General features: G+C 34.1%; 1 protein-coding gene across 1 annotated transcript in view; it reads left to right on the forward strand.

Moving 5' to 3' along the window:
• The window catches only part of LOC140751614 (proton-coupled amino acid transporter-like protein acs), a 68,551-nt gene extending 43,878 nt beyond the window's left edge, over nucleotides 1-24,673 (forward strand). The window contains exons 2-10 of the mRNA XM_073085583.1: nucleotides 6,214-6,280; nucleotides 6,818-6,934; nucleotides 13,388-13,538; nucleotides 17,955-18,076; nucleotides 18,302-18,386; nucleotides 19,089-19,333; nucleotides 21,517-21,729; nucleotides 22,091-22,260; nucleotides 22,649-24,673. Of these exons, the coding sequence (XP_072941684.1) occupies nucleotides 6,228-6,280; nucleotides 6,818-6,934; nucleotides 13,388-13,538; nucleotides 17,955-18,076; nucleotides 18,302-18,386; nucleotides 19,089-19,333; nucleotides 21,517-21,729; nucleotides 22,091-22,260; nucleotides 22,649-22,953 (1,461 nt within the window). The 5' untranslated portion in view covers nucleotides 6,214-6,227 and the 3' untranslated portion in view covers nucleotides 22,954-24,673. The remainder of the gene's footprint in view (nucleotides 1-6,213; nucleotides 6,281-6,817; nucleotides 6,935-13,387; nucleotides 13,539-17,954; nucleotides 18,077-18,301; nucleotides 18,387-19,088; nucleotides 19,334-21,516; nucleotides 21,730-22,090; nucleotides 22,261-22,648) is intronic.
• The last annotated feature ends 307 nt before the right edge of the window (nucleotides 24,674-24,980 follow it).

Raw genomic sequence — 24,980 nt, forward strand, 5'->3', positions numbered from 1 at the left:
GGGTAGCGAGCAAACACGATACGCAAAATCATTCCATTTCTTTTGAGACGATTTAAAATACCAAAAGGACAATGCCCATGAAAGTATGGACCGCCGTCCAGAGTTGCATCAAATTGAAACTTGTTGTGGACGATGTATAATTAACCAAATACTACCACCATTGATTATTTTTTAGATCAGCACCCGGGTTCTGAAGTTATTTACCGAAATATTACATAACCTCAAAATCGAAAATATCCGACGATAGATTGAAGGTCGGTTTTAACTGATAGTAGGTACCTATAATGTAGTTCGATTAACATATTCCATTTTCTTTTAAAGGTAGTAGGTAAAAAAACCTAAAATAATCCTAAAAACCTAATGAATTCCGAGTATAAAATACCGCCATTTTAATTTTTAAGAACAACAATCAACATTTCGTCTTATTTTATCCTAAATGGAATCCCCTCTTCAAAGAAACTATTCTGATCGACAAACTATGTAAAAGAACAAAAAAATATTTTAATATTACTTTCATTTTGACGCATGAGAAATATTCATTAGTCAAAACACTAATAGATCTTATTGAATTCCGAGTATAAAATGCCGCCATTTTAATTTTTAAGAACAACAATCAACATTTCGTCTTATTTTATCTTAAATGGAATCCCCTGTTCAAAGAAACTATTCTGATCGACAAATTATGTTAAAAAATCAAAAAACAATTTTAATATTACTTTCATTTTGACGCATGAGAAAAATCAGTACCAAGAATGGGCATTCTCCTTTAAGTAAATTATTAAACAGAATAAGATTAAATTACCTTTGCATGAAAGCGTGTCCGACCAGAAGCAATTTAGCAAAATTATTTTAGAATCTGGTCAAATAAATATGCAGTAAAAGAAACATTTTTTAAAATTAACATTGACTGTACTGCCGAACTTTCTTGTGTAGACAGAAATGAAAATGAATTCTGACACACGTACATAGGTATAGTCCGCGTAAAACTGCTAGTCCGCTCTGAATATAGAAATGAATCACGTCGCCATAGCAAATTGTGTGACTAGACCTGCTCTCAACAATTTTAAAGCAGACTAACAGTTTGGCGCTGACTATATTTTAGTAAGAATTTTCGAATTTCGAGTTTCATTGTTTTTGATTGTCTTGTATCGAAATGACCTTAATTTCAATTATTATATCAAGATTTGATATTGGAACTTTACTTTGGAATTTCAATTATTCCAAATATATTAGAGATCATGTATTGAGATTCAAATTCGTACTGTTATTTGTTGCTGTTAAAGCCTGCGAAGGATAATGATTTTCGGGCACATATGTATTTATGTATATCTCATTCTTTGCTCTACGGCCGCTGACCCGGCAAACTTTGTACCGCCTCAAAATCTATTTATCAAATATATTTCATATAAAATATAGCCTATGTTACTCGTGGATAATGTAGCTTTCGAGTGGTGAAAGAATTTTAAATATCGGCCCAGTAGTTTTTGAGCCTATTCATTACAACCAAACAAACAAACTAAGTTGTCCTCTTTATAATATTAGTGTAGATAACGTATGAGTAACATTAGCTACACATAACATACTCGTATCTTTTCAGTTATTTGTAAGCGGTCGGGTTTTTTTTTACAATAATTAACATAGCACAAATTAATTAGAAGAAAATACGAGTACAACATACTCCTGATTCCAATAATTACTTCACATAATAAGTATTTCCATTAAATGTAAAATAGTTATTACAGCAGCATTCACACGCACATAAAACGAATAACGCAAGCAAGATAGACTTCCTGGATTAACTTATTAAGGTCTCTGTAACGACAATCAACGTTTATCATTAATCGATGCCTGAGTAATGATTAGCAAAGCCACTTCATAACTTTGATGATATTATACGATAAATGGTCACGCTATGTATTTTATAAGTTTTAAAGCTAAATAACATCGAGTTACCGTGAAATGAGTATAATATGTTAGGACAATAAAAAAGAATTATGGAAATTGTGAATGTATGTTAATCCTTTATTGATTATTAATTAAGTTAGGATTAAAATGAATTCGCATCAATTCGCTACCAAGTAGTTTTAAACCTAACATAAAAGCATGAATTTCCGCAAAATGATGCCTGATACAATTAACCATTTGTTGATTTGTTAATTAGTATGAGACATTTATTTAACGACTGGTTTTATTAAAGGTATGTGAAGTCTACTAGTACACTTGGTCAGCGATACATATAAAAAAATGTTTTAATCGTAGTACCTATATCATTCACGAATCATTTTCATTGCCATTACGGACTTAGTTTACGTCATATTATTTTTTTTATAAGCCATTACGCCAAACAGCCAATATTCTTAAAAATATGTACCTATACCTAAGTGTACGCCTACTTCTTAAGAGACCAAGACGAAAGTATTTTTGAAAATTAAAAATTCTCGTTCCTTGACCTTACCAATCAGTGAAATCGGCGCCATCGAACCGGTCCTTGACTAAAAACGGACCGACGAGTCCCGACCGATCGTTGTCCCCAAAAAAGGGAGCCGTCGTCAGTCATTTCGATAGCGCAATCCGTCAAGCAGACAAGCTTACACGGATGTAGATATTTTTCGCCCAGATGTGACATATAAACAAGTAGGAGGACAACAAATTGATTTTAAAAAAGAATGCTAACTTGATCGACTATGTATCCTACTTTTTACCTATAAGGTTTACAAAATACAACCCACAAGTGCTATACACATAATACCTACCAATATAAAGTTATAGTGTGATATTTGCATTACAAGATTCTGTTCTATGTCTAGAAATCAATTTAATTAGCATCTTCAAAAGTATATATTTAAGCTGTTATTGAAGTTTCCGCTGATGCCAAATATTTACTTATGTACATATTATTAACTTTGCAGATAAAACGTTATTTTTCTAAGAATCACTTGAATCAAACTCACTGGCTGAGAATGCGGAAAATAAACAGACCGAAACATTTTATTTTTGTTTCTGAGATATTTGACCACATGTTGTTAGAAAATGTTTCAATGTTATGCAGTCAAAATGTCTTGAGGAGTTTTTTTATAATATTGAAGTAACAAACAAGCAATCAGTTCACCTGATGGTAAGTAGCTACTGCCGCCCATGGACAACTGTAACCAACTTCATAAGGTAAAAGTCCTACCTGATGTGAGCCACAAATGCGTTGCCGCCCCTTAAAAGCCTTGGGTAAGTATGTCTCCCTTACCACACCCTTCAAACCAGTATCAAATCATTATCCTAATTGAGCAGTGATAGCCTAGTGGTTTAGAAACTCGGTCTCTCGATCGAGGGGTCCGAGGTTCAAATCCTAGGCACGCACCTCTGAATTTTCAAAGTTATGTGCGTATTAGAAATTTATTATCACTTGCTAAACGATGAAGGAAAACATCGTGAGGAAACCTGCATATCTGAGAGATTTATAAAAAAAAATCTCAAAGGTATGTGAAGTTTACCAATACGCTCTTGGCCCGCGCGGTGAACTATGGCCTAATCCTTCTCAGTATGAGAGGAGACCCGTGCCCAGCAGTGGGACAGTAATGGGTTGCTGATGATGATGATGATCCTAATTGTGTAACACACTACACGCGGAGTACACAATAGGTATACTTTCATATTTTTCTTAACGATAATAAAATAAAAATAATCCAAAAGCGAATAAGTGTATAATCCAGATACTGTATATCTTCGTTCCTTACATTGTATTACGTTGTCCCCGTAGAGGTAAGAACACCATTATTATTTTTATCTGCGTAATATTTCCAATACATCAAATTGCTCGTATGACATTTGCGACGTATTGGGAAACGTTATACTGGCTTCCCATGGTCTACGATATTGCGGACGGACCGTGGAAAGATTTTCGTATGCGGTGACACGGACGAGTTTGTCGCGGTAAATCAGATCTGCCGAGCGTCAGTAAGCCGTGCGTCAGTAAAGGTATATTGCGTTCTCTCACTTTGCATCTCTTTCACCTTGCGTTTTAGATTTGCAAACTAACTTCAAATCTCTCGTACGCCAGACCGACGTGCGTCATTGGCCTCGTAGATGTCCGGCGTTCGTACATAAATCCGTGAATTCGCTGACTGTCGGAAGCAGCCATTATAGTAATTATTGTATCTTGTTTATATTATGGAAATAATACATTTTATAAAATAAATAAATGTCCCAAGTTATCTTACATACGCTGCACATTTGAATTAGTTTAGTTATTGCAGCAGTTTCATGTGTTTATACTCAACTGTGAAGTAAATAATAAAAACACAAAATTAATACATTTTAACAAGTACAGCGACATGCCAAGCAAGGAGTTTCGGATTTAATTCCTTGCTATGCAAACATACTCGTAACTACATGATGGGGAGAAATGGAGGAAAATTTATATTCTGGGTCTGGGTCTTTGTCTACTTAACTTTGTGTGTCCATGGCTCCAAAGATGTAAGGAACCTTAGTGTGATATAAATATTTTCTTTAAATAGTTTTTTAATGTACGTCGTTTGATTTACCTACGTTTTGCAAAAACCCTGAACATATATCCTAAATCTGATTTGAATACTGAGAATTTAATAGCTTACTAAGAAACCAGTATAAAATTTAGCACTAAATGTACCACTTAATATTTATATCCTTTTGTGGAGGAAATAAATATGAATAAAATTACGAAGAACTCATAAAAGTATTTACCTCAAAATTTACATCACGATCAACCAGAGGAAAGAATGTATTTTTAATTTTACTGCTTATAAATATTCATTGAGCTCTAGATAAATCGGCAAAAATTTTCCCGCATTTAAAATGAGACGAGTCAATGCGATACATAAGTAAATAGAGTTCCGTATATTATCATTAAGGTGGCAGAACCTATTGTAGATCGACTCCGGTGATACCACCGCCACACCTATTCTGCCTCATAACAATAGAGTTAAACGCTGCTGTGTTCTAGCTTAAGGGTGTGGTAAGAGAGACATACTTTTCCGAACCGTTCTAGCTTAGTCCTCAGGGGTAGCGGCGCATCAGTGGCCGACCTCAAATAGGAACATCTAATCCTATCTGGGGTTGATTACAGATCTTCATGGACGGCAGTAGCCACTTACACTAATGCTGAAATCTTGAGAAGTCTTATAATCCGCACTTGGCCAACTTAGTAGACTATGGCCTAAGCCCTTCATATTCTGGGAACAGAGTACCTAGTAGTAATACAGTAATGGCTTAATGATAACATTTTTATAAGGAAACCTTAAGAATAAGCGATGCATTACCTCGTTTATAATGTAAATTTTTATATTGCCCTTAAACTGAATATCTCAAGGTAACCTTTTCATCACTCGGTCGTATCGATTAATTATAATATTGACTGTGACCGTCTTCATGTCAAGTTAATTAAAAACCAGTTTTTTAATAACTACCTCAGTTAATACATTTTTATTGCATTTAATTGATGGTAATAGTAATGTGACCTAGTTACCGAGTGGTTTAAATTTCGTCTTTCTAAGTAGGTATAGTTTAGTTGTTTGAAGTTAGGCCTCTGACACTAGAGTATGTGCGTATTAGATAATAATTACCACTGGTTTAAATGTAAGGACCGAAGTGTTGACACATCACCAAAATTGCAATCGCTGCCTGTCGTAACGTGCCTTACAATGCGCCACGTATTCCAAGTTTTCCGTGTCTTTTAATAAGTTGCCAAGTACGAGGTGAACTCCCTCACGGAGGCTTCCGTACAACAATTTTTATGTGTATCGTCCCTAAAAGATAGCCCACATTTTAGGGACCATATCCTACAAGATTTTTGCTCTACGACCCATGCCTAGCAGTGGAATAAAAATGAATCGATCATGACATAAACAGCTACCATTTTTTGGAAAGATGACGTTTAAATAATGAAATAAAAGTATAAAATAAAATTTTCCACAATGTTCGTAGTGGCTTGTGTCTACCAAACTTCACTTCGACTTCAATCTCCACTTAAGACTGCTCATAGTCACAAAAGTATAACAATAGGCCGACGATAATGATTCAAAGTGTGAATATTATCTTAATTATCGAATTATGTTAAGCGATTTCCTTAATAAAGTACTAATGTACGCAGTCAAATTCTTCATAGAGTTCGGCTATACTCGTATGTCATCTGAATAAGAAATTTGCATGGAAATAGACTCATAAATATTCATTTTATTGTTCCAGAATAACCTGACAAAATGGGGCACGAAGAAAAGAAAGGGACCATTATTTTAGATAACTTCAATTCCACGTAAGTATTTAGCATTAATCAATTTAATTATCAAGAATTAAGGTATTGTTATTAATGAAATACTTAATTAATGGTCATTTCTGAATATATTCAGTTGATTTTAATAAATGTTTCATGTTATTTATAATTACATAGGTATTCGATACAAGTAAGAGTTTTCCAGAAGTTATTCGTCTTAAAGTATGCATGATGCAAGTATTAAAAAAATATATTATTAGAACTTCACCTAAAATAATCAAATTCAAATTCAAATTCAATTTTTTATTGCTCATGCATATCTCTGTTATCTACAATAGTAAATTTACATGAGTTTTAAAGTAAAACCTTCTAGAAAGCAAAGACTTACCACACAACAGGAACCAACTAAGAACACAGGGGTCGGTTATTTTATTCCTCAAGGTTAACAATACAGCACGACCTTAAATAGGTCTCAAATTCTATGTTCATTATACATATTGATGAGGCACCGTTACCAGTTTGGTATTTCAAAATGCCAAAACAAATAATCTCTAAACAAAAAAAATACTTTATTTTCAGAGCGAATCTAGCAGCTAACCCAGGCTTTCAGTCAACACTAAGTTTGGGCTCTAAAGAAGTTATCAATGAAAAGGCATACAACCCCTTCGAGCACAGAAGAGTAGAGCATCCCACTTCGTAAGTATACATTTTCATTTGTAGTTACTTAAACGTAATTGAAATAGTAAAGATCTGCCAATTTAAACTGAATAAGATGCTTGATGAATTTACTATTATAGTCCACGCCAAATTACTAGTCCGCTCTGAAATTGCGAGTAGATGTAGTCACTAGTCATACAATTTGCTATGGCGCAATTCATTTCTATATTCAGAGCGGGCTAGCAGTTTTACGCGGACTATACCCGTCGTTAATAATCAATCTATCCAATGTTATGCCTACCAAAGATTGAAATTTGTAAATTTTCGCATATAAGAATCGCTTGATTCGCGCATTGTTCCCGTTACATATTAAATGACTAATCCTATTGCTAACATACGAGTAAGTCTCTTACGCCAAGGATAAAACCTCTGGATGACAAGAATTTATGTTGAACATCGCAATATCCATAGCATAAAAAATAATGCGATTAAATTTAAAAAGCGGCAACCCAAAAAAAATCAGACCTAAACACATTATTATGATAAAGCAAGATAAAAAGATATACTTTTGATTTATGTGAAGGGACATTTAAATTTCCATTGCTTTAATTTATTCCCTGTCCGAAATCTAAACACGGGTAAATCTAAACAGGTTATTATTTAATACATTTTTATTCTTTTCACACAAGTTATAACTACTTTAATACATTATTATGTAGTTTTGAAGTCCGGTAAGTACGAATTGGTATACCTACATAATTTTGAAGGTAGAACCCTTTGTGGTTCGACTCCGGCGGCGGCACCGTCACACCTATTTCTGCCTTATGACAGCAATGTTAAGTGCTGCTGTGTTCTGGTTTGAAGTTGGTAAGGAAGACATACTTTTCCGAGGTGTTCCAGCTTAGACCTCAGGTAGGGGCGTATCTGCGGCCGTCCTCTGGAACGAATATATAATCCTATCTGTAGTCGGTTACAGATGTCAATGGGCGACAGTAGCCACTTACCATCAGGTGGATCGCATGCTCGTCTGCTACTCCATATATATTTATTTATATATTTATATATATGGAGTAGCTATATACATAAAAACGTTGGTGATAGGGTGTTCATACGTTTCCGTCATATTTAAAACGAGTGATAGTTTATTTACAATAGGCATATGAAAACGCACAAAAAGTAATTTAATGTACGAGTACTCGTAGATCTTATTTCATCAGCTAACTGCCAGTGAAAGTCCCTCAAAGTCAGTCCTGCCATTTCGAAGATTAGCAGTAATAAACCGAAAGACAAACATTTTTTTTGTTATAAGTACCCCATACTCCTTCAAGTTCTATAAGAAAAATGCTTTTATTTTGACATTACAAACAGACACTTCAATTTTATTTATTTGTATACATAACCGCCTTGACAACAAAAGCTGTTAATATAAATTAATCTCAACTGCTCTCTTACCCAGAAATATGCCAAATTCGTTTACTATAACACAAAATTACGACGCAAAGAGATATAAAATTTCCTAAAGAAAATATCAAAAATATTGCAGTAATTCGGCAATGACGATACGATCTCTGAATAACAACAGCCTTTTACCGGAAAACATACTTATATAACAAGGATATTCCGATTCAAGTTTTGTAGCCAACTTTTTCGTTTGGAACTTGCTACAAAAAGTTTTGGATAACCGAAATAACACAATTACCACTTTTATAAACTTGTTAGCAAGTCATATTAGTTAGTAATACTAATAACATTAATGTGTAGGCCGTTTACATTTTATTTTGTCTACATTTATTATTTTGTCAGTGATAGCCTAGTGGTTAAGAAACTCGGCCTCTCGATCGAGGGGTCCGAGGTTCAAATCCCAGGCACGCACCTCTAATTTTTCGAAATTATGTGCGTATTAGAAATTAATTATCACTTGCTAGAACGGTGAAGGAAAACATCGTGAGGAAACCTGCATACCTGAGATTAAAAAAAAACCCCAAAGGTATGTGAAGTCTACCAATACGCACTTGGCCAGCGCGGTGGACTATGGCCTAATCCTTCTCATTCTGAGAGGAGACCCGCCCAGCAGTGGGACAGTATTGAGTTGATGATGATGATGATTATGATAATTATTTTGTCTTCTTCTTCATTTTGTGTGGATTAGTCGTACGTAACCTACGAATGAAACTTATGAATTGCAGTCTAATAGTGTTAGACTACAATATACGTTATAACTTACTACAAATTATAGATCTAAAAAGAGTCAGACAGCACAGCATAAAAATTAAATGTCTATTTTTAGTGTTTGCTTATGATGACAGAAATATAATTCCAAGGTTATTATTATTTTACATATAGCCCTGTATTACATACCATCTTTGTTGTATACTTTATACAGAATTTCGAGGGGTTATAACAATTACATTGATGATATCCTCGTAAAGGCATTTCATTCTATTTGGAGCTATTAAACTCTTCCAAAATAGACACCATTTTGGGAATACAAATTCAATAAGCAATTTTCGACCCGGAGGCTACAGAACTCCCAAGCTCATTCTATCCATCAAAAGAGGGGAACAAAATACCCACAGATCAAATATACAATAGAAGTGTAATTTAATTGTATAACATTTAATGCGATACATTTAGTTATATTTTATGAAAAAATTAACTAAAAAAAGTCTATCGACCGCGACGACTCGCGTACCGGAGCGGTTACCATACCGATCTGACGCGCCGAGGATCCTGGGTTCGATCCCCGGCCAGACAGAAATCTAAATGAATTTAGGTTTCTGTTTCTGGGTCTGGGTGTTTGTGTATTTGTCTCTGTGTGTGTCCATGGCACCCACGATACAGGTAATCCTAGTGTGGCGCTGTGAGTGTAGAAAGCGTATTTATTGTGTTATTGTGAGCAATATTCATTTGAATTCAAAATATAACAAAAAAAATATCGATCTAATATTTTATGTTTACGTATAGTACAATATAATCTAACCTTGTGTCATTAAGGTATTGGCCAAACTCAAGCGTTCATTCGCACTAAGTAATTATTTATATATTTTTAATTTCGCTGTTTCTTTCCTGTTACATTACTTACATCGCCGCGACCTGTTATCGTAGTCTTTCTGCATTTTTTATGACCTGCGAATTTGGAATAAATGCACAAACGGACAGACAGAGACATTGTACTTTGAATTACATAATATTTATCATTCAGCGCAAACGAACAGATAGTGTTACTGCCATTTTTAAAATAATTATTTTTATATACCAATCTCCTTTGAATATGAAAATAATGTAGTATTACTAGACTTGAAATTAATAATATCAAAGCAAATTAGTACGATAACACTGCTGGGCTAAATAATAATTTCGTAATACTCCAGACAACAGCTGCTCTGTAATCGATCCCGGATATTGGATCGTGGCAGATAGAATTAGATTAACTAAGTTAGGAAGTTTCATCTCTTCTGAATAACGATTAACTATGAATCAATTTTAATTTAAAATGTGTCAATTTGTGCCGGCGTTTTACCTATTTTTTACTTTGTAGCGATAATTATGGCCTGCTCTGGTTTGAAAAATAGTTAATTATATTTAAATGACACAGTTCAAATTAATCCGCAGAGAGAAAGAACTCAATGTTCAAGGTTCGAATTTAGAGTATGCTCAGATGATAAACGAAAATATAGAGCGACCTGCACACCTATGAGTTCTAAAAATGGTTCTCAATGATGTGTGGAGTCTACCAATCCACAATCAGACACTACAATAACCTAAACATATCTTTACCTCGAGGAAGACCCGTGACCAACAGGGAGACAGTAATGGATTTACGACAAAGTACATAAAGTTTATGTGTAACTTCTGCCACTTCTATTTATTATACGTTCTTTTTACTACATACCAGTAGCACAAAGTAAATAATGGTACTTGGACAGTACTTCCAAGCATGAACTTTTAAATGGAGATTTGTTTCGAAAAATTATCAACAGAATTTACAATTAACATTAAACGTTTCTCTCCGAACGCAAAATTTTATGCTCAAAACAATTCGGTTGTAATTTAGTAATTATCTTCGTATTTGTGAGACATAGCAACTAAAAAAGTCTAAGGATCCATATTTTACCGATGTCTATATTCTAACCTTGAGTCATTTAGGTATAGTCCGCGCAGTCTGAGTTTTGCATTAGTGTGAGTGAACACAAAAGTAGAGTCAGAAAAAAAACTTTCAAAAACAGGGAGGTTTTGAGTTACATAGCTCCCTTACATAATTAAAGCAATTTCTCTCTAAGTTCATAAGTTAATTATAATGGAAGGAGTTGAATTGCCTCATACATAATACGATATACCATAAACACTGTCATTATTGCGTATATAACTTCAACTTAATGTCTATAAGCACATAGCTACGCGGATTGTGTCAATGGGTAAATCATAACTAATATGCAATGTAATGCAACATCAGGCTCCAAGTGCTAACTTGGATGGATAACCGCCAGGGATTAAAGTCCATGCGCACTTCCGTGGTTTCAAGGGTGTGTCGTAAAACATTTGTTTCCATAATTTCGGGACCAGATTATGGTTACAATATCTGCGTGTCGCGCCTAAAACGGGGCATCTGGGGTTGCAGGCGGCGAAAGTAAGAACCTGGCCAGCGACCCCGGGAAGGACGGCGGTATGTGTGGTCGCATGGCCAACTTCTTGCTCACCATGGCGAAGCCTAGGGGGCATTGCGCAAAGAGGACCCCGATTCCGTTCCTTTGGAGATACTAGAGTCCACTACGCAGCGCCGAGATAGGCCACGATTTGAAAGTTTCGCCCTCGAAAAATAGGTCGCTAAACCTAGCAGGAGGGTAATAGAAAACATTAGATTTTATTAAGTCGTTATTTCCCATCACCAATTAGACCAGCGTGGTGAAGTTAGCTCCAGACCCACCACAATTGTGGAAAAAGACAAATGCGTAGAAGTTGCGCATAAAAAGAATTGTAGACAGCCAACGTCATTGCATAACTGTTTAATATAAAATGATTGAGCCATGAGACAGATGAATAGCCAATAAAGATAATTGACAAAACTATTGGCGAGCTTTTTTGCAATGTAGACAATTAAAGATAATATAATCTATAAAGCAAACAATAGTTTTATTTCTCATACTTGTTATTAAATAAGAATAATCACATGCAATTTGTGCTACAGTTGGTGTGGTACCTCCTAGTTATGTTGAAATATACGTGCAAAGAATGTCAGTAGATGTGATTTTGTAGATTCATTCAGCCACATGTTTGTCAAACCTCAACAAAGTGTCACAAATTCAAATGTATGGACAGAGTGTTTTAGTCTTTTTTTTGTTTAAATTAATTAAAACTTTCGCAGGGGTTTGCAGTTTGCGGCAAGTTTCAAACGTGCATAAAATTTAAGTTTCCAATTTCGTCTCTATTAACTACTAAAATTACAAAAGTAAATTTGGGAATTACTTACTTAAGTAATTACTTTTTTATGAGACACGCTTGATATTTAAAACTTAAAGAAAAAAACGAAATAGATTGAATATGTACCTAATAGTTCACTGTATATACTGTTAAGGTATCGAAGACCTCTGAAGCAGTCAGCATGCTTTAGAGGAATCTAAGCTGTGTTTCGTTACGTGACAGAATTTGTACTGATAAAATCTGATGTATAAAGCTCACCGACATGGCTTTAAGAATTAGCATGATAAGGCAGTAGTCTGGTCATATCATTTGGAACACTGACAATCTGTGCGAATGTTCTTGAGTGACCAACACGCACCGTTAAGAGAAACATATTAGTACATATTATTTTAATACAGCTTATTTATAATATTCTGGATTCAAAGACGGTTATATAAATTGATAACTAATTATTATTTTTATAACATGGGAGTAGCAGAGGAGCATGCAGTCCTCTTGATGATAAGTGGCTACTGCCGCCCATGGACATCTGTAATCAACCACAGATAGGTTTAGATATTCCTAACTGACGTCGGCCACAAGCTCGCCGCTACCCCTGAGGGAAAGCCTGAGGAGGAGCTGGAACGCCTCGGAAAAGTATGTCTCCCTTACCACACCCTTCAAACCAGAATACAGCAGTGCTTAACGCTGCTGTTATGAGGCAGAAATAGGTGTGGCGGTGGTACGACCGGAGTCGAAACACAAAATCGTTCGATTTGTAATGAGCACCAACAAGTAGCGCCATCTATTATCGATTTACCTAACGTTTCTGAAAACTGCTACTACTATTTTTCTATTACACCTACGTTTTATGACCATGTTTCATTCGTCAATAAATCTATCAGAACTGGATAGGTACACCTTATTATATAATTTTGTTCTGTATTAGAATCGGCCTCATAAATAATATAACAATATTTTAGAATCTTAGTAGGTACTTCATTATTATATTATGATAAAAAGATAGTATTATGCATTAAAATTCTGTGTTTTATGCAATTTTTAAAGGCTAAAATATAAAATATTTTGTTTCAGAACGTCAGGCTCACTAGTACATTTGTTGAAGTCCTCCCTAGGATCTGGTATCCTGGCAATGCCGGCAGCCTTCAAGAATGCTGGACTAGTTGTAGGCGCCGTCGGCACGCTTATAGTGGGCTTCATTTGCACACATTGTGTTTATATTTTAGTAAGTATAAAATAAAAGCATGTTAGGTACAAAAAACTTCCGAATAATATACTCCCTAATATAAAGGCTCCCGGATTCGATCCCCGGCCAGACAGACATCTGAATGATGAATTTTGAGATTTGTTCTGGGTCTGGGTTTTTGTATATTCGTCTTTGTGTGTGTCCATGGCGCCCACGCCGTAGAGAATCCTAGTGGGGCATTGTGAGTGTAGAAAGCGTCTTTTTAATCTTCAATATAAATTAAGCAAGGTCCGCGGTCAGGAGTTGGGTATGTGACAGTAAATGGTTAAATATGCGCGTTTCCTAACTTAGAACGTCACGTTAAGGCATTAGTTTTTTCTTATCCACTTGTTTGAAAGCCATTTGGACGATTTTAAAAACATTCGACATATCAGAAAACACGAACACCCGTTCTTTCTTCCACTATTCTGCATTGTGAAATCATGGTAAAAAATACTTCACACCATTTTCCATTACTTGTACCCAAAAATAGGACAGATAAAGGGTTGTGGAACGTATAACGAAGCTGAATACGCGATGAAATATCGAATTCATTTTTAAAATTCAGTGGCGCTGCATTTACGAGTGCGAAATGGGGTGAATTGTATGAGAGGAATTCAGACATTCCTCATATGTACGGCATTCAGAGGATGGGCGTCCTGAACGTCGAATTGAATTGAATTCGAGAGCTCGGTCGATCATCTCAGAGCAATCGAAACGCATCGTATACACACACAAAATAACTACATAGATAGATAAATTATTTATTTGAAGAACTTAAGCAACAACAACAAATTGTATTACATAATAAACAATGAAATCCAAAAACATACATACAAAAATCCAAACGAAATTACTTATGAATAATTTTTTCTTAAGAAATAAAGTTAAACAAAATATATAAACACTAAATATAATAAAATGAAAATACAAACAAACATAATACATAATCGAGTGTTGCCAGCTAAAGTCTATGAATAGGGTTCCGGAGATCAGAAAAAAAACGAGATTGGATCACGGCAGCTGATTTTCATACACTCCACAGAGATAACAGAATAACTACTGAATGTAACCAATATATGCAAATTACAATTAAACATTTTCCATGCGGGCTCCTGAATTTAAATTTAGCCCGATTTCACCCAAATATAGTTACGAAAATAGAAATACAACTTTCTCATTACCTTGCGTCTAATGAATAAAAGTAGTGTTAACTGCCTATTTAAATAAATCGCATTATTCATATTCTATAATTAGGCATTTTTACATTTACATATTTATAAGTTTAGCTGTAATTATTAAGTACAGGTGGAAGAGAATCCTCATAAAACGTCTTTAGTTGCACTGTCGCCACATTTATTTTCATAACATTACATAACATACTTAATAAGTTTGCAATTATACCTGAAGTTGGCCACTAATACGTTGTTGCAGAGGACTACATTAGGATACCTCTTGTAAGTCTATCTCCCTTATCAGACCCTTCGAACGAGAAATCAAACCCTTCAAACACCCTTCAAACTAGAACACAACAGCGCCTAGTACTGCAATTATTAGGACTTCAGAATCGAACCCTGATAGAATATTCGAAATAATTTTGTAATACGTGAGACATTTATTAGATCTTTTACAATAGGTTAAATACCTTCTCAGTCTCAGTCCGTATAAGTGTTAAGTAACTTTGATAGTGTTTATTAAGTTAATAAAACTTTTTGATGGAAGAGGCAACTACAAACAAGTTGTTGTGTTCGGCCAAATATCCTGTTTATTTCCCGGATTCGTCTTTTACGACACCCCTGGGAAAAAGGGTCTTTTACCTTACTTCAAGGATAAAATGGTAGCACAGAATTTGTAACCTATTGTATCGTTTTGAAAAAAAAAGATTCCTATCTAAATGTGTTTGTACTGTGACTATATTAGGTGTCATGTATGTTTTTCGAGCGCATGTCGATTATATTAGAAAAGTATTCCTACTTTAATTGTGGTGTGAAGCTTTTGTCCAGTAATAGCAGTTGTAAGAAACAACTCATGTTCAACAGTAGGGTACCAGAAACAGGTTAAGTTCAATTAGCCTATCAAAATCTGAAACAAATATTCCTTGCTTGCAGAAAACATTTGTTTTCGTAAAATAATATCGCGAACATTCTCTGAGAAACAGCCATCTTTCAGCGAAGCAAAAATATTTCATTTAGCGTGAAATTTGTGAAGAGCATGTTATTTTAAATAAAATAGCTGTTTCAAATTTAAATTCCTTCCTTTGAAAAAGTTGTTGTCTAAACATGATCGGAAATTTCCTTAAATTAAAACAGTTTTTCATAAACTTTCTTTACTGAAGCGAACAAGTTATTTAGCTGAAAAACTAGTATTCAAATGAAAATATATTACTAGAGAATATTACAGAGAACAAACTTGCAAAGAGGGAAATTAAACATTTTCCCAAGTTCTAGGAAATTATAGCCCAGAATATTACGAAACTTTGTATCTGGTATCAGCTCTGATTGTACAGTATTTGTGTTTAAAATGAAGTTGATACAGCTGTTATTTCAATATTGTAGAAGTATATTTCCATGTCATATTTTCTTTTATCTATTTTTATGTACAGATGCGTTATTACTCCTGATTAAAATAAAACGCCACCATAAAGTGGTTAACCCAGTATTGTTCCACTACAGAGTACGAATCTCCTTTTAGATTAAGGCTAGTCCACCACGTTGGCCAAGTGCGGATTCGTAGACTTAGAATTTTCCGTTAAGAACTCTCAAGCGTACGCTACTTCCTCGTCTTGTTTTCCTTTACCGTGAAATGATAATTAATTTGTAATACTCAATGACTTAAAAAATTAGAGATGTCTGTGATTTGCACCTGGCACATGCTGATCGAGTGACCGAGTTTGTAATCACTCGATCTGTTTTTTACGTGTCTTTCAAGCTAAAACTCAGAAACGTTACATTGCTATTATAAAGCGTAAATGATGCGGCGCTGCCGTCGGCCGTAGGCAAAGTATACCATCATAACTTTCTTAACAGAGTTCCAAAAATGAATTTAATACGTTAACTCTGTAGTTTTTTACATAATATCATTCATATTTTTAACATATATTTATGAAAAACGTACCATTTTCGTTATCTTAAATGTTCAGTTCCAGCCTTCCTTGTTTTCTCGGCAAGGCTCGAGATGTATTTGAATTCGTTACGGATGTCCATTTACATATATTTGATACTTTATAACCTCAGACTAAAAAGATAGACTCAGCCTCTTAAAGAAACTAATGTGCCGTACCAAATTTTGATGCATTACGTGGAGTCATGCATACAATTCCGATTGCAATATAAGGAATAGTTTCAAATAAATCGTTACTTTGTTGTGTATATAACTCCTGGAATAAAATACAAATGATCGTGTATCATCAATGGGAAAATGTAATTTAACATTACATAAACCTTTTGCTTTATCAATATCAATAGTAATCGTTCGCTACAAAATTAGTGTACACAAGTTCACTAATTGTGCTTCAATATGGTGTCCCGAAATTAGTCGTCCTTTTTTGATCTGAGGTTTCAATACAAAAGGGAAGCTGTTTGTTTTCGTTTTTACTACACCCTAACAGTTAATCTTTATTTTCTGTCCCATTTCATTTCTTGTACGGTTCTCTGAAATGCGTCTCTAAATTCCTATGTGTTTTAATAAGACCTTTGGTCTTCTGAATATCTATATTTATCATTTTCTTTATATTTACGCGTGTAATTGTATGATGTATTGTGCTGTAATAAATGCCTGAATCATCAACCCATTACTGTCCCACTGCTCAGCACGGGTTTCCTCTCAAAATGAGAAGGGTTAGGCCTAAGTCCACCACGCTAGCCAAGTGCGAATTGGTAGAATTCACATACCTTTCAAAATTTTAAGATGTATGCAGGTTTTTTCACGATGTTTTCCTTCACCGCATGTTGCAATTAATTTATAATACGCACATAAATTTTAAAAATCAAAGGTGCATGCCTGACCCCTCAATTAAGAGGCCAATTTTCTTAACCACTAGGCTATCACTGTTTTTGATATTCCATAATATTTCCTATCAATCGTAGTAACGTGTTGAGTTAGTTACGAAATTAATGACGTGGAGTGCCATCGAGTTGAATCAGTGATCAATAGTGGTTTTATATTCGCAAGTGCTATCGTGCTTTGAGGGGCATGTTTAGCCTCATAAGATGATTTAAAAAACATGGGATGTGGGTTACATCTCCATCGGAATAGCGTTGTGGTAGCGTGGTTGATTCACCAATGGGTAGCCAATTCTTTTCTTCCACTTATAGAGAACAACCAGTTATGTCCAGCGGTGGGGCACGGAATGGGTCGCCGCGAAAAGTATTTTATTATTTATTCTTTATGCTAATTATTTATCTTTTTCGAATACAGGTCAAAACATCACAAGAGGTATGTGTGGACGCTAAGAAGCCATCAATGGGATTTGCTGAAACCTGCGGAGCCGCCTTCGAATATGGTCCGAAAAGACTAAGGCCGTGGGCCAATTTTGCTAAGTAAGTACCTAAACATACATCCAAGGTCCTACTCGACATAGACCCCAACAAATTTCTTCCTGTCGAAAAGGTTCAATGTCCTTATTAGTTTATTTCTAAAGAGTTTATGTCTTGAAATTAAATTAACGTGAATAAGAATACATTTTGAAAAAGTTTGAATAACTTCTTGACAATACCTTTGAAACCTAATGTGTACTACTATAATAAATATTATAATTTTTTTAGGACTTTCATAGACTACGCACTCACATGCACATACCTGGCTGCCCTTTGTGTCTACATTGTATTTATTGCTGAAAACTTCAAAGAGGTAAGATCTTTTAAAACGAATGATATAAAAATGAAAAACTAATTACTCAAAATCTATATGTTACTGCCATTATACAAATCATGTTAAAAACCACCAAGCTGTAGGTCGTACCAAAGAATGAGACGGGGTACGCCCGAAAAACATTACTCTCCTTAGTCGGGTAAAACGATACAAAAAAGTTACCCGCGTCATAGTACTTAATAAAGTAAGTTAAAAACCTTTAATAAGTAATTATTTAGTTACCAAACATTCTTACCAATTGTGACCCATATTTGCCGCCCACGCGTGTAATCAATCACTCATAATCAACCCTAAATGGGAATTCCGTGCCATCTGAGGTCGGTCAGACACGTGTTAACGTCCTCTTAGGATAAATTTGATACGACGCAGATATCTGCCCACTCAGCCTCAGTTCATGATTAAGTTTTAAAGGTGGTAGAACCCTTGTGGTTCGACTCCGCCGGCACCACCGCCACACCTATTTCTACCTAATAACAGCAGTGTTAAGCGCTGCTGTGTTCCGGTTTGAAGGGTGTGGTAAGGGAGACAAATAGGTATTACCGGAGAAAAATAGGTATTACCGTAGTACCGTTAGAGTCAAACCACAATGGATTCTAAAACCTTCAAATTAACTAGTTTAATTCAACTAGTCGTAATATATGTACCTGTATTTTGATTAAACTAAACCCTTTAAATTTCCAGGTGCTGGACCAATACGTGCCCGAGTACAAGCTGTCCCTAGAAACCTACTGCGCGTTGACTCTAGTACCATTAGTCCTCATATGTCAGATACGGAACCTGAAGTGGCTGGTACCCTTCTCCGCTATCGCCAACGTTCTTCTCATCATCTGCTTCGTGATCACCATGTACTACCTCTTCAGTGATATGCCCAGCCCGTCCGAGAGGCTCATGGTGGCCAGTGTGACCCAGTGGCCGCTGTTCATGAGGTGAGTTTAGAAACAAGTGTTACATCACTTACTTATTATATTAGTTGTAGTAGTTCATAATCATAATCTTTATTTGCTAAATAAGGTACAATAGGTGTTTAGACAAAGTATAGAATCCTCTTATTTTGCCATTAAGGCGTGCAAATATATAGTCAGGTATGTCAAAATTATTTTATAGTATCAAGTAATAAATTAGTATACACAGCATTACCTATTACTTATCTATTCACACATAAATGTCAAACATAATTTTATATCAATATATGTTTCAAATTACATTTACAAGATTCTCTAAGTCAGGTCAATTACATAATTTATACGTGTCATTTAATAAATATTTTAATAAATTCATATTCAAAAACAAAATCAGTTATTACAATGTCAATAAAATAATTCACTTGATATTATTATAGGAAACACGATAGTAGTTGTAGCATAGCACCTTTGAAGCGATTTACGAAATAGCAAATGAGTTTTTTATGTTTTTGAAGTACCGACGAGGATAAGAAAGGTTATAAAACCATAATGTGTTAACCTACAAGTTTTACCGCTTCGGCGGAAGGATGTGGATTCTGGCAAACTTAGGTAACATATAAGACAACCATTTCTAAATGCAATTGAGGTCCGTTACCACGGTCATACGAGTATATAATATGTGAGTCGGCCACGAATGAGTACAAGCCCTGAGACCTAATTTAAAGGTTATAAACCTGGCAAATTAATATATTATTATAACTTATATTATTATAAATTTTGCGATTTTACTGACCTGTATTTTTTTATTTATAAAATTTTATTCAAATGGAAACTCCTACATTAAAATTCAAAGAACTCTTACATTAAAATTCGTATTTTTCGTATTTCACAATCTCATTACCTGACAAGTCGGAACCTCGCGGCTGTTTTGTAAATCCCTTTTGCATTATTTTTCCTTCACCGGCGATAAAATTATTCTGCTCAATCTTCTCAACTAAGCTTTTACCCGGAACCAATTTATTAGGGTCATACTTTTTCGACTTGTCTCACTGCGAAGGGGTAAAATATTAAAAACTGATCCTGTCGATTCCTTCTAAGACTTCTTGGTACATATTCCAAATTTAAGTAATACTTTGAATAGCGTCATATGTAATGTATATTGTATACACAATATGTACCTTGTCCTACTCATATTAGCATGTGAAGATTCTTCATACTTTTTTATAACCAACCCGACTACCTGAAGGTTTGAAGGTACCTGAATGATTACCCAACCTACGTATGCAATTTCATATCACAAAGCCTACACAATCATAGCTCATAAGGTGACTGAGAAACAATTCTCTTATAAGAAGCCTTGGGAACTGTCTTTTGTCTGTCCACTTAATTATTTTCTGACGGATGGATTGGGTTGTTTAAATAACTTTCTCATCCAACTCTAGCGCTAGACTTGAAATAGATTCAGAAGTGATATCTACTTCCATTTCGGTTCAAAGTATTTCTGTTATATCTAAGTCATACTAACTATTAACCGCTACATTATCTATTGAGACTTACCCTCCCTTGTAGTCGTCTGAACTACCCATGCTCGATACTAAAAATAATTTTAATTGTAAACTGTTATACAAATTAGCATATCTGTGATTGATATAGGAATTCCGATTATCTAAAAGTTGAATAATATTATAAGTAAAGTATTCTGCTTAATATTTATTTTTTTCTGCATTATGATTAGAGGTAAAAAACATTTTAGTAGTGTTTAAAAGGACATGGTTGTTATATATGCCTTTTTAAACCAAATGGTAAATATGGTTCGTTAGTTAATAAATGTCACGTATCATATATCATAATCGTAACAATTCGTATATGTGTTTCTTTACCTAGTTAACGGTCTGTCTGATCATCAATATGCATACCTACTGCACTGCAAGAATACACTGAAAATCGTTCCTAATTACCAGTGTCCTGTGATGTAAAGTTGTAAATAAATATTTATGAGAGGTTTTCATTTAAACATCTTCCTTGAGCTGCTAAAACCAGTCACACGTTATCAGAAAAATAATTTCTGAAAAACACAAATCAGTTAAAAGAGACCAATATTTCAATAAGGATATTCGGGTATTCACCGAGCAGGTAGCACAAAGAACATTGTAAGACATCCAATCAACAGTAACCTTTTTATTGAAACAAAATCATTTACGTTGCAGTACCGTGATCTTCGCGATGGAAGGCATCGGTGTTGTGATGCCGATTGAAAACGATATGGCCAAACCTGAGAAGTTCCTCGGATGCCCTGGAGTCCTAAACGTAGCTATGACCATCGTCATCACTTTGTACGGCATTGTTGGATTCTTCGGCTACATCAAATTTGGAGAAAATGCTAGGGGCAGTATAACACTGAATTTGCCTGAAGATGAAATGTAAGTATTGCCTCATCATAATTTTCTATCTGTAGAAATAATCTTTGAAATTTACAATTTTACACGGTCACAAATTGCAATTTTATACGTTCAATAAATATTCCTTTTAATAAATCGCACTTCAAAAGCTTGTTGCAATAATATTATGTTTGGTGTAAGTAGCTTAATTGCATTAAACTGTAACTGTACTAAAATGTTGTTGCCTACAATATTTTAATAACAAAGTTATTTCGGTAATTACAATAAAGGGTTAATTAAAACACTGAAATTGATCAAAGTTCACATAATTAATTTATTTACAAGCTTTTATCAATTCTAGCCTTCATTATCTTTCATAAGATGTTTATTTATCCCTTTCTAGAATCGCTCAAAGCGCCAAAATCCTGATGGCGCTGGCTATCCTCTTCACCTACAGCTTGCAATTCTACGTGCCAATGGAGATGATCTGGAGACAGATTCACCACAAGATCGCAGTTCAATACCACAACATCACGCAGATCTCTATCAGAACTGTTGTCGTCGTTGGCTCAGGTAAATCATTGCCGATCAAATTATTATTATATTAAAAAAAAATCTAAGTATTAACAAAATTGAGTACTTGACAGTAATAACAATAAGATATGAAATATGTTCGATATGATAGCTTATAAGTAACCATAAATTATGTAATATATAGTTTAATTTTTAATTCATTCTAAGTATTTTGATTTTTAAAAAGAAATTTTCGATTTTTTATGAACAAATATTGCCAGAATTTACAAAAAATTAAAACACCATGAACAAAAATGTAAACAATAAATCAACTGCATAATCATTTATCACAAATATAACTTGTATTTCTGTATATAGAAAGAAAAGATTTTACGTCCTTACTTTTATTGCTTTACACCATTATCAAATATGTATTTGAACTCCACAGTGGCTATCGCTGCTGCGTTCCCTGATCTGGAACTTTTCATCGGTCTCAGTGGCGCCATCTTCCTCTCCACCCTCGGTCTCCTCACACCAGCTGTGGTCGAGACCGTCCACAAATGGAACCGTGGCCTCGGTCCATTCTACTGTATCCTGTGGAAGAACATCTTCATTTCCATCATCTCCCTCATCGCTCTATTCGCTGGCTCCTACGTGTCTATTAAGAATATGGCTGGAAAATTCAACACTGTACCTGTTCTAGAGATGGTAGCCAATAGTACCATCGCACTAAATGATACGTTAGCCGGCTAAGACTTTCCACGACAAATTAAAATAAGACCTGATAACATGCTGCCATTGTATAGAAGTACATTTAAATATAAGAAACCAAACTGGAAATGTATAATATATTTACGTGATGCATAATATGTACAAGAAAAATATGGATGGAACAAATAATTACATAATAGAAATAAAATATCACAATAGACTTCTCTATATGTTATTTATGAAACATAGCGAAGAAAAATGTATTTTTCGTATTATTTAATTATACAATCGGTAATAACAATGTGATATCATAAGATAATACTAACATTAAATGTATTGTTAAAAATATTTTAAAATAATATACAATTTATTCATTATTATTTAATTAAGTGAAAGCAAGTCTCGTCGACTATAAATTGTATATGACATAATGACAATAAAATAATTTTATTAAGTTTATGATATCAAGACGTGATAAAATACAAGAAATACAATCTATTAATCATGTGTATTGTGTAAATCAATGTATACTAAGTTAAAAAGACAACTTAAATACTATTATCATCTTAGCCAATTAAGCATTATTTTTTATTTTATATGTATTAGTATTAAGTAGTATTAGGATAAGTACTAAGAGAGGAGTGATAGCCTCATACAGCCCTCTGTATGTGGCAATCACTCCTACCCCGGTCCCTACCGGGATTCGAATCCCAGACAAGATATTTGTACCCATGCACTAAAAACAGTTGGACAATGGGTTGATGATGATTTATATAAAACTTATTTAGAATTAAAATACCTCGCAATGACATATATTGACAAGACATTATTACTATATCTACTGAACAAAAAATATAATTAACTGCGTAATTATAAATACTTCAAGTTTCTTCTTCTTTAAGTTTATTTATTCTATGTATGTATGTTGTGAAAGCATTTCCTCACTTGAAATCCGTAATATCATCCGAAGCTTTGGGCATTTTCGACTATGAATTGTTGACTAATACTTAGTCCATTTTGGACGAAATTTTCGAAAATCAACGATATTAGTAATTTGACAGCTAAACTCGCAGCAAGACTTTTAGATGATTCGAAAATTTTGATATAATAGTTTTGCATGTAATAGAAATTGTATAAGATAATACCATTTTTTACCTTTCACGTCCGTATCCCCTTATAGACCGTGTCCTATGACTAGGTATTGATTAACCCTTAAGCAATAAATGATGACGCAAAATCACATGTATTCCATACATTTACAAACATGTCATCTCATTTTGAGAGTAAGTTTTGTTCGACATTTTTTGTGAATGTCTCACATATCAATTTATCACTCTTGATTGTTACATGCATCATGTCCCACAATAAGACATTATACGTTTAAATTGGAATATGCGTAATATTTTTTTAAATACCGAAAATCATTTAACTTACGTAAGCAGGAATTTGGCAAAGGTAGGTATTTAAATTTATGCGTAAAATTATGAGTTTGTAATATTTATATTATAATGTTTATTACTCATATCTGTTATGTATATTACCTTCTATTTTTCTATTACATTTTTTATTTATTTTACACACTTAAACCACTTTTTAGCCTCATCATTTTTCTAATTCCGTCCACACTTGTTACACAGTACAGAAACATATGTAAGTTAGTCTAAGCTACTTTAAGTTTTAACCCTAACAAGTTTTTCAATGTGATATTTATTTAACGATGAATTTTAATGAAAGTAAGAAATAAAGCTTTTAAATTTATAAATGTATTATTATTAAGTACAAGTTATACTTTAGAAATTTGGTTTAAGCACATGAATTAAGTGACTAGTCTAAAATTTAATGTATTTCCCATCTAACCGGAATGCTACATAATTCAAACCAAAACACAACAATATATATATGTATATAACAACTATAAATGTAGGTATTGAGCACACATTTAAGTTATTCATTATTTTATTTTAACTGTTGAAGACTAAATCAAGCTATATACCTACTTAGTTAACACTGAGTACATTTGTATGAGGCTAAAGTATTTCTTAGCTTATATCAGAAATGATATGAAACAA

The sequence above is a fragment of the Epargyreus clarus genome, unplaced genomic scaffold (genome assembly GCF_041222505.1).
Source record: "Epargyreus clarus isolate Ecla_fem2 unplaced genomic scaffold, WU_Ecla_fem_2.2 ptg000023l, whole genome shotgun sequence".
Classification (NCBI taxonomy): Eukaryota; Metazoa; Arthropoda; class Insecta; order Lepidoptera; family Hesperiidae; genus Epargyreus; species Epargyreus clarus.